Here is a 22707-nt window from a genome sequence, read left to right on the forward strand (position 1 = left end):
TAAATTTTCCAAGTCTACAAGCCCAGATGAGAGACTACCCAGGAATGGAAATGCAGACAAAGAGAGTCACAGAAGCCAACAATGCTAATAGCTCTTAGCATGGGGACTCTTCTGTTTCATACTGATTTGAGGGCAAATGTCCCTATTGGTAGATACTTACATCAGGATTTTTAGCCTGATGCTCTAAATATCTGAAGATTATATGCTCTGTTTAGGTTCTTGTAGTAATTTCATTGTAACTAGGCTTTTCAAATAACTCAATTCTACATAGTAATACATTAGTTGGCAGACAGAAGTCCTCTAAGTTATTTTTTCAATGTATAAGCACCAAGTTTGGTTAATGTGAATTCCACATGGATGACAGCTTATTCTCAGTATTTCTAAAATAAAGATCTGTTTTAGTCTACAAGTCTGAGAATGCTACTTGCTTCTACCATGAATTTAGCCAACACCCAAATTACAGTCCTCTCACTATCCTGTCCTAATTTCTCAACTTCCAGTGAATGATCCTAGCTATCCTGTGTTACATTTGTTGTTGGTGTTGTGTTTGCCCTTGAATAAGTCTGCCTTTCTGCCTGACATCTATACACATCTCCAGGCCCACTTGGGGGTAGCTCCTCATATCTTGTCCCTTCCTACACTGTGTCAGGTGTCAAGAGGTGGCCTGTTGTGTTCCTTGCTCTTTGTTACTATTTCCAGGTTACTAGACAACTGATTTTTTTATATATACAATTTATCACTGATTTCCACGAACTTGTTATGCCAGTATTTAGGCTTCATGTTAGATTCTTCTTGGTCTCATTTGAGTTATAATCAAAAGTGTGTTTTTCAAATGAACAACTGAAATTTCTCCTACAAAACAACAAGTTGCAGATGCAATTTCTTTGAGACATTTAGTTTTACAGGTATTTAAAATATTTTTAGATTATTATGTTTGCACATAGTCTCAAAATATCAAGATGTGAGAGCTGAATTTCTAATGTACTTGATAATGTAGGTTTATAAGTTTATGACTTTGTCAAATTCTGAACAATCAAGTGCTCTAAAACAGTCTTTTAAAAGTATTTGGATTCTATTTACTATTTGATGGAAAATATTGTGCCTTGAAATTATACTGGGTATTGGAACATGTCTACACTTTCATTTTAATACATTCTATAGGAACTTACACTGCTGCTCTTCCTAGCAAAGGAGATAACATCTCTAACTGTAAATTAGGGTGTAGGATTATCATGTTTTCACTAGCATTAGCTGGGTGTTTGTGTTCAAATAACTTTTCTTTCTTTGCCCTTTCAGGCAAATTCTGATTCATTATGACCACATTTTTAGAAACATTTTTTCTCACTTAAGATACAAGCGTGTTCATTGTCCACATGCGACCACTAGCATTTTTGAAAGAATGATAATGTGTTGCATAGACAGAAATAAATTCCCATAAACTACTTTCCTCTTATTTTTTCTTTGTCTAAATGATATTAATTTGTTTTAAATAATGCTTTCATAGGTCCTTTATTCAGATATCTTGGGATATAAGTGACTAATTTTGAAGGTCAAATAAAATAATTGCATTAATTATTACAAATGAGGTATACCATGGAGAGCCTTTGTTTCCTTGGGTCTGGCTTACTTCACTTAATATAATTTTTCCAATGCTTTCTATTTCCTTAAAAATGGGGTGATATCAAGACCACACTAAAGCTACCAGCACAACTATATTTATTGCAGCCTTATTTACCATAGCTAAGATATGGAATCAACCCAGATGCCCCTCAGTAGATGAATGGATCAAGAAAATGTGGTATATATACACAATGGAATTCTATGCCTCCATCAGAAAGAATGACATTGTCCCATTTGTTAGGAAATGGAAAGACTTGGAAAAATTATATTAAGTAAAGTAAGCCAGGCCCAAAGAAACATAGGTCCCATAGTTTCCCTTATTTGCAATAACCAGTGTATGTCTGAGTCAAGCAGAAAAGGTCAGATAAGTTGATGTTAGGGAAATAAATCCTAAGATATGTATTCAAATGTTTTTTTCTTTCATGCAATTGTTTCTAACACATTTATAAGATTATTTCTTTGTTGCTTTGTATGTCCCTCCCCCATGGTATAACCCCTGTTTTCACTGTATTTGATGTCGGTATAATTTGTGGAGGGGAAGGGCAAAAACAAATCGTTTAAATAGGGATACAGGTGGACCCATTGCAACAATGAGATGTACAAGTCATATGTTGAAATGAACTTTACAACTTTGGTGGGAGAGGGGGGAAGAGGGTTGGGTGGGAGGGCGTGGAGAGGATGGGATGGGAAGGGTAAACAAAGGAGGAGGCTACAATGCTTGATAAGAAATGTACTCATTATCTTGCCCATGTAATTGTAACTCCTCTGTACAGTATTTTCACAATAAAAAAATGGGGTGATATAATTTTTTTCTGATGTATACCTCATTTTCTTGATCCATTCATCTACTGAGGGGAACAGAAGATCATAATAGCTCAATAGCTATGTACATATGACCATATAAAATGTTGCTAATCAAAATGAACTCCAAGATATGGAACAAAGACATTTAAAAAAATGTACTACGTGAAGTCACTTTGTTTTTCTTTCATTTCTTCCTTTAGGTTTATCCCCTGTTGTCACTCTTTTTTATTTTGGTACACTATGTCATATGTATACATATGTATATATATACATGTATACATATATATGTATATATATACATATATATATATGTATATATATACATGTTTATCTGATTTGGGAAAGGGAAAATGAGGGAGCAGGTAACATTGTTGGACAGGAAATCTACTCATTACCTTTCTTATGTAACTGTAACCCCTCTGTACATCACTTTCACAATAAAATAAAATTAAAATGTACATATTATGATTGTATATCTGTGGTATATCTTCCCAACCAAATGTTGTAAAAATGTTCTGTTCATATTATTAAGTGATCTACATATATCATACACAAAAGAATGTTTACTATAGGAAAATTAAAATATTGGCCTTGTGAAAATTTAGGTATACTAGCATACTGGAAACATATACGTGCTCAATAAATATTAATTTGTGAATGAAGGAAAACATCAGCTCTGGTTTCTTGCAATAAGTTGTTATATGTGGAGAAACATGCAATCATGAAAACCTATTGTAATTGATTCCATCAAGGATAGTTTGTATATATAACTCAGAAATCATATTGCATGGATATGCTAAATCCTCTTCAATGTGTTGTGCTTCCCATGGAAGTTAATTCTTAATTTTCAGACCAAACCAAAGCAGTAAGAATAGGTAGATCACTAGTTGCTTGTCAATGTCTTATATGATATCTTTTCATTTAAAATCCAGTCATTTGTATTTATGCTGAGCATTTCCATTGACTAGAGTAAGAAGCTGAAGCTCATAAGGGCCAATGAATTGGCTCAGGGTTAAACAACCAACAATAGCCATACCAGTGATTAAACTCAGTACAGTCTGATTTTGTGGCTATCATCACTAAACCCACTGTTACACATTTATGGGAGAGGAAAGTAGATAGATAAGTAACATTTCTAGGTGAATAACTTGTTTTAGAAGAGAGGATTCCTAATAGGAAAACGTGAACATAAATGATGCAGGATGCATTTATGAACTGGGGCATAAACAAAAAGTTTCCCAGTGTTTGCTAGGGCCCAAGGCAAGTCTTTGGTAGTGAACCTTCATCTGTATTGCAAATAGTATTCCTGTGTTTATCTATTACCATGAACATAACATAATATTACAGATGACTGGATATGTGATTTTCTGGGGGGAAAAAACAACAAAAGCACAGAAGTTCAAGGGAGCAGGAAAAATTGTGAGTTAGAGTTCACAGAAAGCTTTATGAATTTTACAGCACTCTTAATGTAAATCCCAGAGGGGAAAATACTTGAATTGAGACACTTTCTCTCAGAAATCTTGAGCAAATCTTGACATTTTAATTCATTTCCTGGGCTTAAATATTCGAGGCTAGTCAATGTAGTCGAAACAATGTAATAGCCTGGACAAACATTTTTATTTATTTCACAGTTGATACCAATATTTGTGCTACAAGCTACTGCCTGAATTTGCTGCTATTTATTTATTTTCTACAGATCAAATCACTGGTCCAGGCGTAACATGCTTTCCAGTGAAGTGTTCCTTGTGTTCGTGAACAAATGGAAAAAGCTTCCATTTTAAATATAGATTATTGCCACATGACTGAACCAGCTCATGTTATAAATATTGTATGAAATGACTTGATATTCATGTTTATGTATGTACTGTGGCGGGGGCAATTGAGGTAAATTCAGAAAATCAAACAAGTACCCTAGTTGTGCAGGAGTGTGGTTAATATGTCAAAATACTTTTAGGAGTTCTGCATCAGCCACTTAGTTTAAATTTTATTTCTCCTAGTATCTGTAACCTTGTTCATTGCATTGATCCTAGAACAAATGAGGTAATGTGAACAGATCTTTGTAAAAGTACAACGTGTCATAGAAGTTGGTGATTTTGTTTTTTATTAGTGTGAGCTTTCTTGGCAGCGATCACTACTGTTTTCTTTTCCTATATGGGGACTTAGGGAACCAGAACCATATAACTGGTACAAGATGCTTTGAATGTATGGTCATACATTTAATAAAAAGGGAAACCTTTGGAAAATCTTTTAGCAGCATAGAAATGGTGGTGAAACATTTTTGACCCTGGAACTCTCAGGGGTTAGCCTTGAGGTCAGTCCAAAGGTCTTTAAGAATTTTAGACAGCTGCTCTTTACTGACAGTTTAGTCAATATTCTCTATCATTTATTCTTTCTAATTCAGAATTATTCTTTCCCAGTGCCTCTCCATTCATACTTGTTGTCTGGAATTAGCATGGATGGATTACTCTTAGCTCCTTCTCATTCTCTTTTCCTTTAAGATATCTGATCCCCCCCCCCCCATTTCTCACATATAACATCTCCTTCACATATATGTTGTGAAGACAAGAAGATCAGATAGACAAAAGCTTTGTAAACTGCAATGGCTTCTATGAAGAACAAGATATTTTGACAATATTCTTAGATTTCTCTAGATAGCAAGATCTCAGTTTCTGCTTTGTGCGGGGAAAGGTTGATAGAACATTAATGCAAGGGATAGATTTGATTTATCTATATGTATGCGTTTTTGGCTTCTTCCATATTCACACCTGAGCTAAGTATCTCCAATACTGCTTCAAGATAAGAAATGGGTTTCTAAAGAGAATGTTTTCTAAATATTGAACTTCCCTAAATATTACAATAAATTTCAAACTGCTACAGTTAAAAAAGAAACATATTTTAAGGATATAACTAGCTAGACTTCGATTCTGGGTCAGTTTGGTTAAGCAGATAATATGGGACTTATCATTCTCATTAATGCTCACCAAAATGGGAAGGTTCTTTTCATAACATATTGGTTATAGAACATCCTTAATGTTAACCAGGACTTTCAAAGTATTCTATTATTCAGTTCTTATTTATCGTATAGAAACACGGAGACAACTATTGAATATACTGTCTTTCTAATTCAGATTTATACATGAATGGAACTCATTATTTTAATCTGCCACAGAAATATTATCATTGAGTTATATATATTTTTATGTTATGTTCTAGAATGTTATCAAAAACTGATTTAAAAATCAGCCAGCCATACTGAGAGCTTCTTGGTATATTGGATAAAAATCACTGTTGAGTATTTTATCCATTCTGTGCTTTCAAGTGATGCTAGAAAAGATCTGTGCTAAATATTGCCTGTATAATTGAGCACAGAGAAACTTTCTCTTTCTGAATTTGTCATTTCTTTTTAGTGTGTTTCCCTTTGTGCAACCTGGGATAGGTCATTTGCTTAGCAGGGACTCTGTTAGTATTTATTGAACTAATTCAACCATAGTTTCTTTTGTATTGGTTGCAAAATTTGTTCAGGGCTAAATGCAGTAAATGCATTAGTCCATGGGACCAATATACTAATTTTCTTAACAGTTCTACTTTTATGTTTTCAGTTTCTATTCATTGAGCATTTTTTAATGATAAGGCATTGTAAATTCTTTTGGGAAACTGGTACAAGTTGTCATAAAATAAACTACATTTTTATTTTCTAGATGATAAAATTAAACAGTCCAGCATCATGTTTGCTAACATCTAACAACTTATAAAAAATAAATACATTTTATTGGAAAAATATGTAATAATATTTTCTGAAGCATGACCACACTTTCACATTGAAATTCAACACAATTGGAAATAAATATGCCAGATAAAGAGAAACAAATAATTAAGTGGTTTTGTTTTTACTATCAGACATGATGGAAATAAACCTATATGATGGATGCATATAGGTTAGATAGATAGATAGATAGATATACTTTAAAATGTTTCAAGTTTCAAGAGCCATCTTAAATTTCTACTTTAACTTTTCAAAAGGAAAATTTAATTTCAGTAAATTGAAACAATGGAAAGCCAGCAAAATCCTGGCTTTGTGGTTTTATTAAATTTGTGTTCTCTGAATCTTTGTGCAGGTGAAGAAACAGACCTAATTCTAATCCCTATGTCTTAGACTGATAACGGAAGAAGAACATTCAATTGCCTGGTTAGCTTATTTAGTAGGGAGCTGTCACTAGGCCTGGAAATAGAAATCCAAACCTTTGTTTGAATCAAGATTCAGTAATGCCTTAGGTCTCATTAAAGGAGACAGGATAAAATTTAAATCCAAGTCAGGACAACCAGAAAGGAATCTGGATAGGGATGATTTGGCAAATTCCTCTGTTTTCCTAGTTGCAAACTACCTTAGTGAGCTTGTGAGGGATCATAGAGTTTACCTCTCTATGCAAGTTAGACACATTCTAGTCTACAACATAACTTAGCTTACGTTAGGCATTGCTGTCTTAATTTGGTTTTTAATTTAATTTAATTTTATTGTAAAGATGCTGCACAGAGGGGTTACAGTTACATAAGTAAGGTAATGGGTACAGTTCTTGTCAAGCATTGTTACCCCCTCCTTTGTTGTTCTCCCACTATCCTTTCCCTCTCCCACCTCTTTCCCTCCTCCCCCTGCAAAGTTGTAAAGTTCACTTCCAATATAGTGTTTTATGGGTATCCTTGTTGCAATGGATCATCCTGTGTCCTTGTTTCAGTGTTTTGTTATTTCTCTTCCACTCTGCAAATTAGACATATACATATACAAGATGTTCTTTTTTCTTCTGTTCTCTCCCTCCCTCTCTCCTTCCCTCCTACTTCTCTCCCTCCCTCCCTCCCCTTTAATTCTGGCTCTGTTCTTGCTGGACTTCTATTGGTTGTTAAGCAAAATTAAAAAGAAAATAGATGGTCAAATAAGTTGATGTTAAGCGAAATGAACCCCAAGTTAAGGACTCATTTTTTTTTCTTTCTTGCTATTGTGTCTAACATATTTATAAGATATTTTTTGTTGCTTTGTATGTCCTTCCCCCATGGTATAACCCCTGTTTTCATTGTATTTGATGTTGGTATAATTTATGGAGGGGAAGGGAAAAAACAAATTGTTTAAACAGGGATACAGGTGGACTCACTGCACCAATGAGATGTACAAGATGTTATGTCGAAAATGAACTTTACAACTTTGGCATGGGGATAGTGGTGGTGGAGGGAATGGGAAGGGATGGAAAGGGGAAACAAAGGAGGAGGCAACAATGCTTGATATGAAATGCACTCATTACCTTGCCCATGTAATTGTAACACCTCTGTACATTATTTTCACAATTAAAAAAAAGAAAATAGAATAAGTTTAAAATTCAGGCTTTCTTTAAAGTAGATAGTTTTATCACCAGAAACATGTGCTCTTGCATTAATAGCTTTTAATATAAGTTCATAATAATGTAAAGGGTGGTTGGCAAGAGGTCTGAAGTGATATCGATGACATATAAGGGAGAAATGAGTATTACTTTCCATTGATGAGAGAGCCTGGGAATGTTTGCCTAATGAGGGAAGCAGTTGTGACATTAAATTGCTCTGTGCAGAGAGTAAACTTCAAGGACCATGACTCATAAAGTGTCTGTTTTGCCTCTTTGTAGAGTTTTTTAACATGTGAAATATAAATGAAGGAGACAATATATTGACTTTACTATTTGGTTCTTTTTATTTTTGTCTAAATTTTGTGTTTCAAATTTCAGGAAAAATCAAATAATAGTGGAAGGTTAGAAGTGATGAGGGACACAGCTAATTAAATAAGTGTCTGAAACAGGGTATTATAATAACAACATATTTTAATAATGTCACTAAAGAAGATAAAGATAATTAAAGTAAATTCTAGGAGAATTTTAATCAATTTTAATTAAGAATTGCAAACTTCAGTTGACATTATCTTGTTTCCCATCTTAAATTTGGATTTCAACAAGCATGTAGTTTTTAACTTTAACCTTATAAGTTCTTCTTCAAGATTTTGGAGATAAACCTGATGTCAAACTAGAAGGAACTGGGCCGGACTGAGTGGCAGGTATTTAAAAACATTATTTTTCATTTCCATGTCCAACATAGAGCTGAGACCGGGAACAATGCCACAGAGGCATTGAGAACCACACATAATCTGTTTGAAACCAGCATCAGAAATTTATTTGGAGTGAGAATTCAATCCCCAAATCACTGAAAAATCAATGGACTATAACATGCAATATGAATTAGATTAAATGAGTCTTACACTTTTGTTATAATTTTATAAATGCACATAGATGTTTGTATACTCTTTTGAACAACTTGAAAATTTAAGTATGATTTTTCTTATATGCCCAATAATGGATGGTCATGAAGAAGATATTCATAGAATGTTACTTGTTAAATATTTTCCCAGATGAATTATTTTACAAAGAATCATGAAGTTATCTTAAATGTGAATTAGTAGCAGTATAATACTTATATGTTACAATAGCTTATAATACTGTCAAGACATAGTTATTTTATAGTAAAATACATAATTACTATTTAATTTTATATAAAGTTTTAAATGTGCCATCAGCTGTTAATTATTATATTTCAATGCATTTATTAATATTTCTTTAAATTAGCAAATCTCATGTGAATTTTTAGAAAGTATTTATATGGCAAACTATTACACCAAAGTTGTGCTACTTATTAAATAGTTTTAATGTTAGCTGTGTTCTATAAGGAGTTATTTATAATTATTTCAAATGTGAAAATGTGATTTTAGTATTGCGATCTTATTTAAAAAGGATTGTTCTTTTTGAAACGTATGCTAAACTACTTATGAATGAAGTGGTGCAGTTTTAGGAATTGTCTTTGAACATAGTTTGAAAGAAGGAGAAAGAATGGAAATGGGGTGGGCTGGCTTGGCCATAAATTACTGGTTTTATATGATGCATACATGCATGCTCATTACACTGTGCCTACATCTGTTGTGTACTCTACATATATTGCATTAGATATCCTATTTAAAAAGTTAAAATTATAGTACTCCTCAACATTCATATGTTCTGTACTCCTAGACTCAAGGAATCATGGATCATATATATGAAAAAGTTATACCTTACTGAGCAATACACATTTTTTCTTGTCATTATTCCTTACACAATACAGTATTTATATAGAACTTACATTAGATACAAAATTAGGTACTTGCTTTAGATATTATAAGTAATCTAGAGATTATTTAAAGCATCTAAAAAGATACTACACTAATTTATATAAGGTATTTAAGCATCCTTAGATTTTGGTATCTATGAAGGGGTCTTGAAACCTTTCCTCATAGACATTGATAAATGGCTGTAAGGGACAGATATGTATCTCTTACTGATTTTATAATGAAAATAACAGCTGTGATGAATTCTTAGTAGAAGATATTACAATCTTAACTTCTCAATCTTACTGGTGGCTATGCTATTCTTTTGAAGGGATATCTATTAATAGTCCTCTTGAATGTTTTAGGGAAGAATATATAAGAGTAGAGCTAAGATTTTTCCATTACTTTATTATAATTCCATTTTTTCTTAAAGTTGGAAAATAGGATAAAAGGATAAAAGTTTTAAATCTTTATTTCCAATTTATGAGATATTCAAATAATTGTCAATTTTAGATAGTCTATATTTAAATATGACAGATATATTAGTAGATAAAATAAATTTTCAGGAAAAGAATGAATGGTAGTAAATATTTTGAAAGGTGCATAAATTTGTTAATTGAATAATAGCTGTAAAATACCAACAAACACATACTAAAGAGCTAAATGGAAAATTCTGTCTAGAAATACCTTACATTCTATGTCAATCTCCATAATATTTAAATATTTCATCCCAAATTTCTACAAAATTTGAGAGTCTGATAAAATTCTAATTCTATGCCCCAAATTGTTTCTTACTCTAGGAAAACCATATTAGATAAAATCATACATCAAAATGAACTTCTATAGTTGCTAGATGGGTTTCATATTTCTATGTAAAATTCTTTTTAACTTTGCTTGATAGCTATATTATAAGTTCTAAATAATTTAAATGAGTTATTATTTTTACCTAAATTATATTCACATTCTAAACTTTTCATCTGAGTGGAGATGACCTGTATTATTTGTACTAGTTACCCTTTTTATTCAGCATTTCAGAGACTAGCAAACTTTATTATTATTGATCTTTATGGAAATTCAAACCAGAACATTTGCATCTATTACAATATACTGCCAAAATTGTATTAATTTCCATTGATACCAATTAATATGATAAATATTTTGTCATTTGTACTATTTGCACTGTCAAAACAAGTTATTACATTCTACTGACATTTTTGACAATTGCTTTAACTCTGCAAAAAAAATATCTTATTTGCTTTGACAAAAACTTAATCCTGCCTGTTGTAAACATGACTGAACAAAAGAAGACGAACATGCATCAGGTTCAACTTATGATAAGCAGTAGTAGTTACTCAGAACATTCAAGTAGTAGAGCTCTTGTTTTATAGTAGAAAATTTTGTACCTGCATAATCTGTTCTTGCAAAATGTCCATCTTCAGATTTAGTAGTTGCAGTCGTGTTATCTGCATAAAAAATGAACAATACTGACATGTTGAATCTAAATCCCTTCATATAACTTATATTTAAAAATCAATTATAAAAAAAAACCAAAGTAGCTTAAAATGAACAAAAAACATTTTCTAAGTGTCTAATATCAAAATAGATGCTTCAAACAGAATCTTCATTGTAGTTATTATTTTTCACAACTATAATTCTAAGCATCTTAAAATATAAGATCTATATCTATATCTATATCTATTTCTATATATTGGTCCGGTTGTGGGACCTGAACTCTTGGCCTAGGCGCTGTCCCTCAGCTCTTCAGCTCAAGGCTAGCACTCTACCACTTGAGCCACAGCACCACTTCCAGCTTTTTTTCTTTTTGCTTATGTGGCGCTGAGGAATCGAACTCAGGGCCTCATGCATGCAAGGCAAGCACTCTACCACTGAACCACCTTCCCAGCCCCTCAATATATATTTCTATAACAGTAATAGATCAACAGTTGCTTTCTAAAGTGTGGAATAAAGGATTAAAATTAAATCTCCTCATATATTTCTGAACAAAATAGAACACTCTTGGTTCATACTTCTATTGAAAATGGCATTGAAATGTTTCTGAGTCAATATGTAAAGTTTTGTTTTTGTTAAAAATGCCTTCTAGCTAGGTGCTGCTAGCTCATACCTGTAATCCTAGCTACTAAGCAGGCTGAGATCTGTGAATCACAGTTCAGATCCAGCTTGGGCATAAAAATTGTTGAGAGTCTCCAGGTAACCAGCAAAAAGCCAGAAGGTGAGGTATGACTCCAGTGGTAGAGCCACTAGACTTTGAAAGGGCAAAGGTGACTCCTTGAGATCAAGCTTTAGTATGGGTATGTGCTCATGCATATGTACACAAAGACACACATCCTTTAAATATGCTTTCACTCTTTTTACTGTTTGTAGGGAGAATGATTGTTGTCTTCTGAATGTTGGCTTTTATGGTCATGACAACACAGTCCCATACAGGAAAAAAATATAAAGATAAAAATATTGACAGTGAACCTTCTAACACCTCTCATCAGCCCAAATTCTACAGCAGGTTATACTATCCATTGTGAATCAGAATTGTCTTTCAGAAATAATATTGCTGCCTAATAAGGAGTTATCTTCACTTTCATTTCTGCACAAAGACTAGAAAACATTCTTTGATATAAATTTTGGTATGAATATTACCTTGACATCGACCCAAAGACATAACTTCAATTTTCTCCTGTTTCTGACATGATGCTTCTTTGATTTGACATGCATTATCATAAGATTTCCCGTCAGAAGCACAGAGGGGATTGAAGTTCGTTTGAGAACAGTCAATGTTGCACACACACCTAAAAGAAGAGGAAGAAAGAAAAATGTATAACATCAATAGTGCTTTTACCACATTATAAATAAAATACAAAGGAAAAATTGCTAGATAAGCAAAAATGCACATTGGCATTTTGAATTGCATCCTTCCAGGGCAGCTCCTTCACTTTTCTATCAAAGAGGAAAAGAATCACAGAACCAAAGAAAATAATTGAAAAACCTGAGCAATAGATAAAACATGAAAATGTTGGTCTCTGTCCTCGAACTCTTAAAATATGCACACAAACTTTCAAATTTATACTATAGAATTTAATAGGCTGAAACAACCATGAAACTGTGCTTTAGTTTCCTAAAAGGCAATATTTGCATCATCTCTTTTGGGGAGATATTTGAATAGGTAAAACTTGAGGAAAGAGTCTCAAAGGATAGTTGAAAGAAAGTGAAGAAAACTATTGGCAATGCAATGTAGTCAAATTTCTTCAGCATAAATGAAGAACATGCATAAAACGTGATAAATTGCCCAGCAGTATCAGAATACACTTTTTTCTCAGCAGCACATGGAACATTTTCCAAAATAGACCACATTTTAGGTCACAAAGCAAACTTGTCCAGATTCAGAAACATTGAAGTTATACCTTGCATTCTCTCAGACCACATGGGAATAAAATTAGAACTCAACACCAAAAGCCACCAAAGAAAGTCCTGTAACATATGGAGGCTGAACAACACACTGTTGACTCACCAGTGGGTCATGGAAGAGATTAGAAATGAAATTCAAATGTTCATGATATTCAACAAAAATGAACACACAAATCACCAACTCCTCTGGGACACAGCAAAGGCAGTATTCAGAGGCAAGTTTATAGCTCTGAGTTCCTTCATTAACAAATTGGAGAGATAGGAAACCAACAATTTAATGTGACATCTGAACCTCCTTGAAAAAGAGCAGCAAGATAAACCCCAATCCAGTAGATGGAAAGAAATCATTAAAATTAAATCGGAATTAAACTATTTAGAATCCAAAAAAAAACATAGAAAGAATCAACAAAACAAAGAATTGGTTCTTCAAAAAAATTAACAAAACTGACAGACCATTAGCAAATCTTATTAGAAAAAGAAGAGAACACACCCAAATAAATAAACTCAGAGATGAGAATGGAAACATCACCACAGAAACAACCAAGATTCAGAACATTATAAGGGAATACTTCTCAAACATTTATGCTAATAAGTTTGAGAACATGGCAGAAATGGACCTTTTCCTAGCAAATATCGACATGCCAAAACTAAACCAAGATGAGTTAAACCAAGTTAACAGGTCCATATCAAGCATTGAAATAGAAACAACAATAGGAGACCTCCCATTTAAGAAAAGCCCAGGACCAGATGGATTTACAGCAGAAATCTATAAGGCCTTCAAAACAGAGCTCACACCAATACTCCTCCAACTCTTCAATGAAACTGAAAGAGAAGGTTCACTACCAAACTCATTCTATGAAGTCATCATAACACTCATCCCCAAACCAGGCAGGGACTCATCAAAGAAAGAGAACTATAGACCCATTTCTTTGATGAACATTAATTCAAAACTTCCCAACAAAATTTTGGCCAACTGACTTCAACAATTCATCCAAAAAATCATATATCTTGATCAAACAGGACTCATTTCAGGGATGCAAAGCTGGTTCAGTATACGCAAATCAATTAACATAATTCATCACATCAACAAGAGCAAGGATAACAACCACATGGTTATCTCAATAGATGCAGAAAAAGCATTTGAAAGATCCAACACCCCTTTATGATGAAGGCTCTGGAAAAACTAGAAATCCATGGAACAATAATAATACAATAAAGGCTGTATATGATAAACCTCCAGCCAGCATTATACTTAATGGCGAAAAACTAAAGCCATTTCCTGTTAACTCAGGAACAAGACAAAGATGTCCACTCTCTCCACTTCTCTTCAATTTAGTATTAGAATGCCTAGCTACAGCAATAAGACAAGATGCAAACATAAAAGGGATTTAAAGAGGGAAAGATGAAGTAAAACTCTCCCTCTTTGCAGATGACATGATCTTGTATTTAAAAAATCCCATAGACTCCACTCCCAAATTACTCAAACTGATTCAAAACTTTGGCAAAGTAGCAGGGTATAAAATTAACCCTAAAAAATTAATGGCTTTTCTGTATGCCAACAATGAGAAAAGTGTGGCTGAAATTAGGAAAGCAACTCCATTCATAATAGCCCCACACACACACACACAAAAATACCTAGGAACTAACTTAACCAAAGAAGGGAAGGACCTCTATGATGAAAACTTTAAAAACCTGAAAAAGGAAATAAAAACGGAACTTAGAAAGTGGCAAAAACTCCCATGCTCCTGGATTGGAAAGATCAACATCGTGAAAATGGCAATACTTCCCAAGGCTATCTACAAATTCCATGCGATACCTATCAATATTCCAACCTCATTCTTCAAGGAAATAGAAGAGGCAATACAAAAATTCATATGGAATAAAAGACCCTGAATAGCAAAAACAATCCTTAACAGAAAGAACAGTGCTGGAGGAATATCAATACCAAATTTCAAACTCTACTATAAAGCCATAGTAATCAAAACAGCTTGGTACTGGCACAAGAACAGACCTGAGGACCAATGAAATGGAATTGAAAACTCAGAAATGAACCCACAGACCTCCCTTTTTGATAAGGGAGCTAAAAAATAAAATGGAAGAAAGACAGCCTCTTAAGTAAATGGTTGTGGCAAAATTGGTTAATCATTTGTAGAAAACTAAAGCTAGATCCTTATATATCACCCTGCACCAGAATCAACTCCAAATGGATCAAAGACCTCAGAGTCAAAGCAGACACCCTGAAAACATTACAGGACAGAATAGAAGAAACCCTAGATCTCCTTGGAACAGGCCGAAATTTTCTTAATATTGATCCAGAAACACAACAAATCAAAGAAAAAAAGTTTGGACAAATGGGACTATATGAAATAGCAGAGCTTCTGCATGGCAAAGGACATAGCTAGCAAGATCAATAGAAAGCACATGGATTGGGAGAAGATCTTCACTAGCCATACAAGGGACAAGGGTCTCATATATAAAATATACCTGGAACTCAAAAAATTAAATCCCCCAACAACAAATCTTCAAAGAAACAACTGCCCCAAAACTAAGTGGGCTGAAGACTTAAAGAGAAACTTCTCTGAAGAGGAAAGAAGGATGGCCAATAGACACATGAAGAAATGCTCAACCTCCTTATCCATAAAAGAAATGCAAATCAAAACAACATTGAGATACCACCTCACCCCAGTTAGAATGGCTAAAATCAAGAACTGTAATAACAGAAGATGCTGGAGGAGATGTGGACAGAAGGGAACTCTACTGCATAGTTGGTGGGAGTGTAAACTTGTTCATCCACTTTGGAAAGTAATATGGAGGTTATTCAAAGGACTCCACATAGAGCTCCCCTATGACCCAGTAATCCCACTTTTGGTCATTTACAGATCACAGACAAGACCATACTAAAGCCACCAGCACAACTATATTTATTGCAGCATTATTTACCATAGCTAAGACATGGAACCAACCCAGATGCCCCTCAGTAGATGAATGGATCAAGAAAATTAGGTATATATACAAAATGGAATGCTATGCCACCATCAGAAAGAATGACATTGCCCCATTTGTTAGGAAATGGAAAGACTTGGAAAAATTATATTAAGTGAAGTAAGCCAGGCCCAAAGAAACATAGGTCCCATGTTTTCCCTTCTTTGCAATAAGTAGTATATGTCTGAGACAAGCAGAAACTGTCAGATAAGTTGATGTTAGGGGAAATGAACCCCAAGATAAGTATTCAAATGTTTTTTTTCTTTCTTGCTATTGTTTCTAACATATTTATAAGATATTTTTTGTTCCTTAGTATGTCCCTCCCCCACATTATAACCCCTGCTTTCATTGTATTTGATGTTGGTATAATTTGTGAAGGGGAAGGGCAAAAACAAATCATTTAAATAGGGATAAGGTGGACCCATTGCAGCAATGAGATGTACAAGACGTTATGTCAAAAAACAAGTTTTACAACTTTGGTGTGGTGGGATGGATGTGGGGAGGGTGATGGGGGTACAGGGGAGGTGAGATGGGAGTGGGTGGTAAGGGGAAAACAAAGGAGGAGGCAACAATGCTTGATAAGAAATGTACTCATTACCTTGCTCGTGTAATTGTAACCTCTCTGTATGGTCTTTTCACAGTAAAAAAAATTAAAAAATAGAAGAAAGAAAGAAGAAAGAAAGAAAATGTAGGTAGCGCTAAGGATTCTGTATTGTTCAGTATTTCCCCTGGCCCCAGAGTTACTTTCTGGAAATCACTGCTTGGTCAATGTTCTGACCATGGACAGAGGGTTTGTATAGCAGCTAGTGAATCTCAGACTGCAGCCCTTAGACTGTCTGTGTTAAAATTTATTTAGATGGCTGCTTAAAATACTAGCTTGTCTGAAAATGCACTAAGAAATATTTATTCATTCATTTCTTGAACAGTTGTTTTGGGAAAGCTTGGTTATTTCTAAACATCAATTTAGGAACAAATAGCTAGGACAGATGCTAAATGCTAAACTCATATAGGAATACTATTCCTGCATCAGTTTTCATGACAAGGAATTCAATGTTGCTACTTTGGTTGATTCTTGGCATTTGAGATCAGGATTGTCTATATGTTCAAAGAGCTTTTGGTGTTTCTCAGAGTAGATCTGGAGAAGTGATCTTGTAGGTTAGGTTAGATTTAACCATTTGTATTAAAAATGGTATAGGGAGGCTGATTCTTCTGCATTTCAAACAGGCATTTCGTTTGTCTTCTAACTAGTTTAGGTTTTAAGTACTTGTCAAATTATTTAAGTCTTAAATAATTGTACCAATAGAAGATAAAAGGGAAACAGATGCTATCTCTTCTCTATCCAACTAACTAGTAAATTGTGTAAAATATTAAGGATGTTTCAAGTCTCTTTAAATTAACTACAAAGAAATTCAAAAACATCTATATACAACTGGACTATATATGATTAGTGAGTCTGAAATTCATTTAATGTTATAATGGTGGAATGAGAATAGAGGGGGTCAGAAAATTTTGATGAGTGGGTGAGAATCCGTGTTTCAGTGAACAGTTCATTGAATTAAGCCTTAGCCATTGGAACAATTGTTCAGGTTATTTTAGTCGTTCTTCTCCTTACAGTTCGGTTTGACTTTGGTTTTCATCACAGATTTCTAGTTGCCGACATCTCTTTCCCTGCTCTCTCCTAGCATTGCCTGCACAGAATCTTCTTTTAAGTGTTGCTTCCCCTGTGGAAATACCTGACTTTTTTTCTTCTTCAATAAAGCCTTTCAGGGAATGGCTAAGAAATAAAAGTGTAGTCATTTGGCATTTTTATTCTTATCTCAAAAGAAAGACATAGATTCCTTAAGATGAAAGCTTTCAGTGAATTACTGGGGCATAAACTCCATGAAAGAACAGCTTAGATTGGTCTCTTTTTCTGTTGCAGACTTTAATTGTACCTTCTTTCTCCTTCCTGTTCTCTGGATTTGCATATACTGATATTAAAGTAAAATTAAAGAAAATGCTTTTCCTGTACCCCAGATTCACTGGAAGGCAGCTATACTAACCACTATACCACCAACGCCCGTTCCCCAGGATTCACTGGACACTAAAAATTGATAGAGAATGTTTTCTTTTTTTTTTTTTCAAAAATGCAACATGTAAAAAAAATTACTAAAATAACTTGAAAAATCTGGGGTTTTGGTAAAGAGAAATGTGACTGTGTCCATAAGGACCCACTGGTCTTTGAGACCAATGAACTCTGATTACATAAACATTACTTACTCTATTGTGTGCATTTTATGCGGTGAAGATTTCTAAAAAGGAAAAACAGTCAGGGGTCTAACACCATGGTCTGAAATTGTAAATCCATCTTGATCTCAGTCATGAGTAGCTGAATACGCTAGATGCACTAAATTTTCCCTAAGTACATGTTGAACAGATAACTACATGACATGAAGAGAGTTAACTCTCAACAAAAGGTAGCCTGCCATTGCTGTTTCCATCTTGTAGATAAGAAAATTGAGTCAAAGAACAGGCGTACAGCTTGTAAGCAGAAGAACCTAACTTCACGTCTAGTAGTATGATGACAGAGACTGCACTCTTCAACAAACTGAAATTATAAGGAAGAATGAGACAGATCTATATTCATATCATTAACTGACTAAAGTAATACTCTGGATGCATGGGATTTTTAAAATAATGCCAAGTCTACTTCTAGGATATTTACGTACAATTTTATGATTTTTTTTGGGGGGGGGCTCCAGTCATGGGGGCCTGAACTGTGGGCTTGGGCACTGTCTCTCAGCTCTTCAGCTCAAGGCTAGCGCTCTACCACTTGGGCCACAGCGCCACTTCCGGCTTTTTTCTTTTGCTTATGTGGTGCTGAGGAATCGAACCCAGGGCCTCATGCATGCAAGGCAAGCGCTCTACCACTGAACTACCTTCCCAGCCCCCAATTTTATGAATTTATAGTGAGTCTTAGTCTCTGTCTTTTCAAACAAGTGATCTAAGACCAGTTTCATTATTGGTATTTATTCATGAATATTGGTTTTAAGACATTGTGGACTAGTGATAGAATAAATATCTAATCTCATGGGAACTGCATTAAACCTAGCACTCTATGCATCAAGTATTCTTAAACAAAATGCTATATATAAAATTGGCTCCATATAAAAACATATTTAAATATATACACACAAGAGCACCATATGAAATCATACATCCCAATGGACTTAATTGAAATTACAAAACTAAGATTTTAGTGGTAAATCTTTGCTGAGTTTCTGCTTTTATTTATTTATTTTTATTTTTTATTTTTTATTGTTAAGGTGATGGGGAAGAGAAAGTAGGAGAAAATTGAGGGAAAGGGCAACAAGGTTGACAAGAAATGTACTCATTACCTCACTTAAATAACTGAAACCCCTCTGACTTTCTGCTTTTAAAGAGGAGGTTTTGGAAGTACACCTTCATAAGATACAGGAGGCTTTGTATGTCTGTATCAGTGAATTGATTTATGAATGGGGAGGGTCTCTGATCCACATTTACTGCATTGCTAATGTGCCTATTTACTAGTTTACATTTTTACTCAAGTTTTTCATGATCAGGGTATGCTATTTAGCTTTGAATTACCAATACCTAGCAAAAGAAATAACAGTATGTCTTTAATAAGTGCTTGCTGAATGAATTATTGAGGGAATGGCTAGATGAATTTGGAAGGTGTTCAAGGAAACAGTCATTTTCCTAGATATTAACACCGATGAGGAACATTCTGAAATGTCTTAAAGGGCCAGGAGAAGAGTTAAAGGCCTATAACGAGTAAATACATGTGGACATGTATGTGAACTTGACTCAGACACCAGTTTACTGAACTTCAGGTGCCACTGCAACCAACATAGAAAAAGACCTTCCTCCCTTATTAACTGTAACCAGACCCAAAGCACCCATACATCTGCCTAGTGGACTTTTCAATTATCCTGCTACCTTCCATGTTTGGAACCATCCCACCCTTTGTACCAGGAACCAATGACAATTCAATATAGACAACTTATGCTTTATTTTACTAAATTTCCTTATAAGATATAACTCCCAGCGGTTCTCCAGCCTTGGTGCTGGCAGTATAGAGCTATGTCCTGAGGCCTCATCCATTCTTTGCTTTCTCTAATTTAGATAAAGTCTCAATTATCTCTCTATTTCACAGAACTTTGCCTCAAGTGCTTTGGTTTAACAACATCTAGAAGAGACAACAAGGACATGCTCATGAAAACACTCTCCTGTCTCTGTGTAACCTGGCACATGTTGGGGCCATGTCATTCCTTCCTTTTGTTTGTCCTTCCACAGACAAAGGACACAAGTTCTTCATGACCTCAATGACATGGCTGTCCAGTTGTCACAGTAGAGCTTTCAGCAATGATGCTACTACTTATATTTTGTGATATTTCGATAGAGTTTTAGGCATCATTTTAGTCTAAACATGGTAGCAACTTGTCAGTTTCTTGCTAATCCAAATTACTGAAAAATGTAAGACTTTGATAACAGGGTGACAGAATTATCATATAATGTGAGTTGAAACTACAGGTCACTCCATGTTAGCACCTTATGTAAATTACTCCAGAGTTTCTAAATAAAAGGCACCATTGGAAACTATCCCTTCTTCATTATTATTGCATTATTATTCACTCTGAGAGGAGTAACTGGTTAATTACAGCATGTCATAAGTATTATATGTGAGCCAAGGATTTGTAAAGCTAAGGACTACACAAATGCCTAGCAGGGTTCTGTGTGTGTGTGTGTGTGTGTGTGTGTGTGTGTGTGTGTGTGTGTGTGTGTGTGTGTGTGTGTGTGTGTGTATTCTTTTCTTCTTTTTATCAACCTATCTCCGTCTTTTGACACTTTGACACTGTGATTACATAGATCTCTTTTCTTCTAGGCTACAAAGAAAAAGAATCAGCCCTACTGGAAAAATAATAATTTCAGAGGTCTCTATGTGGAAATACTACCCTCTGAAAAATTCTTCAGGAGACAATTAACATTGACTGAAAACTTTAGCTGACTAAATTTATAGGATAAAAGAGAAAAATGAAATCGTTCTAGAAGACCACTTGATGGTATAAAAAACTAAATTATAGGAAGTAAAAAGTGGCACCTAAGACAACTCAAGCACATTTATAATTGTCTCATGAATATTTTGGGAGGTTTGACATTAATTTAGTTTCCTGCCTCCTTCGAATTGGCTCTTCCAAGCTTGATGTACAGTGAGTTAACGGAATCTTTCTCATGTGTTTAGGAATGCTTGTCATCTGTCTGCGTGTGAGGAGACAAGCCATGCCAGCGAGCAAATTACTTATTCATGTGTCTGGTTTGTGGCTGCCCTCTAATTCCACTAGATTTTGTTTCATCTATTAAACATGGCTGTCACTTATCTCTCTCTCAAGGTTCTCGACTTGGTGTCCATGTCACACTTGAACTATACAACATTCTTCGTCAGGTTTAAAGCATCCAGTGGCAGAGCAGCAAGGTTTGCTTTCGAGATTGTTTTGGACTTTGACTGTGTGTCTTGTTTCCCCAGAGCCTGTCTATCTTTCAGGTTATTCAACAGACTCTCCCTGGCCTGGCCAGTAAATGAGGTCAGAGCTACTGTCTGCTCACCATAATGGATGAGCTACATTATATTAATAACAGTCTAAACAGTGTGTAATCTTCATTCAAGACTTGTGTCATACTTTGAGTCCATTTACTCATTAACTCTCATGTCACTCCTTTGGATGGAACCTGGTTATAAATATTTTTTCTGTTAAAAAATCAAAGTGCACAAATGACAATGAGTTATGAAGAAAGGAAAAGAGATAAACAATATAAAAATGCACTAGAAATTAAGTCCTGCTTATGAAGGGCAGGAAAACACTGACTAAGAGTTAAGGCTACTAAGTGTTGCATATTGTTTTTAAGCTGGGCACTGATGTCACATGACTATAATCATAGCTACTCAGGAGGCTGAGATCTGAGGATCACATTTCAAAGCCAGCCCAGGAAAGAAAGTCTGTGAAACTCTTATCTCCAATTAAACAACAACAGCAACAAAATCCAGAAGTGGAACTGTGGTTCAAGTGGAGAGCACTACCTTTGATAGCACTCAGGCCCTAAGTTCAAGCCCCAGAACTTGCACCAAAAAATAATAAAATAAAATAAAACTTTGTTTTCAATCATAGATGGCAATAATTCTAGTTTCAAAAGTAAAAGGAGGGTAGAGACAATGTCTTTCTCTGGAAACATTTTTTTTTTATTTATTTTTTTGGGTCTGGTCATGGGGACTGAACTCTGGGCCTGGGCACTGTCCCTCAGCTCTTTAGCTCAAGGCTAGCACTCTACCACTTGAGTTACAGTGCCACTTCCGGCTCTTTTTTCTTTTTGCTTATGTGGTGCTGAGGAATCGAACCCAGGGCCTCAGGCATGCAAGGCAAGCACTCTACCACTGAGCCACCTTCTCAGCCCCTTCTCTGGAAACATTAACAAGAATTGAGGGGTTTTTTTCCCAGGCGTATAAAATAAGCCTGACTAATACTGTGTAGTCACTATTAATATTGGTCTCTTTATAAGGAACTGGTCTGTTTATAAGGAAACTGACAAAGCACAGGAGCTGACCTACTATGGGAAGGTCTTGGAATTCTGGGACTGATTCATGGATTGAAAAGGTCCAGGATCACCAGTCAAAGAGAAAAAAAAAAACTTCTCCTTGGTGTTATCAGGACTTTTGCCCCAGGAAATTATTG

At 34.7% G+C, this 22707-nt stretch overlaps 1 protein-coding gene across 1 annotated transcript in view; it reads right to left on the bottom strand.

Moving 5' to 3' along the window:
* The window catches only part of Tmeff2 (transmembrane protein with EGF like and two follistatin like domains 2), a 264679-nt gene that overhangs the window by 35071 nt on the left and 206901 nt on the right, over positions 1-22707 (bottom strand). Inside the window, exons 6-7 of the mRNA XM_069995691.1 lie at positions 12218-12366; positions 10969-11028 (exon numbers count right to left, since the gene is read on the bottom strand). Of these exons, the coding sequence (XP_069851792.1) occupies positions 10969-11028; positions 12218-12366 (209 nt within the window). The remainder of the gene's footprint in view (positions 1-10968; positions 11029-12217; positions 12367-22707) is intronic.

This window comes from Dipodomys merriami, unplaced genomic scaffold (genome assembly GCF_024711535.1).
Source record: "Dipodomys merriami isolate MVZ:Mamm:240054 unplaced genomic scaffold, mDipMer1.0.p SCAF_49, whole genome shotgun sequence".
Taxonomy (NCBI): domain Eukaryota; kingdom Metazoa; phylum Chordata; class Mammalia; order Rodentia; family Heteromyidae; genus Dipodomys; species Dipodomys merriami.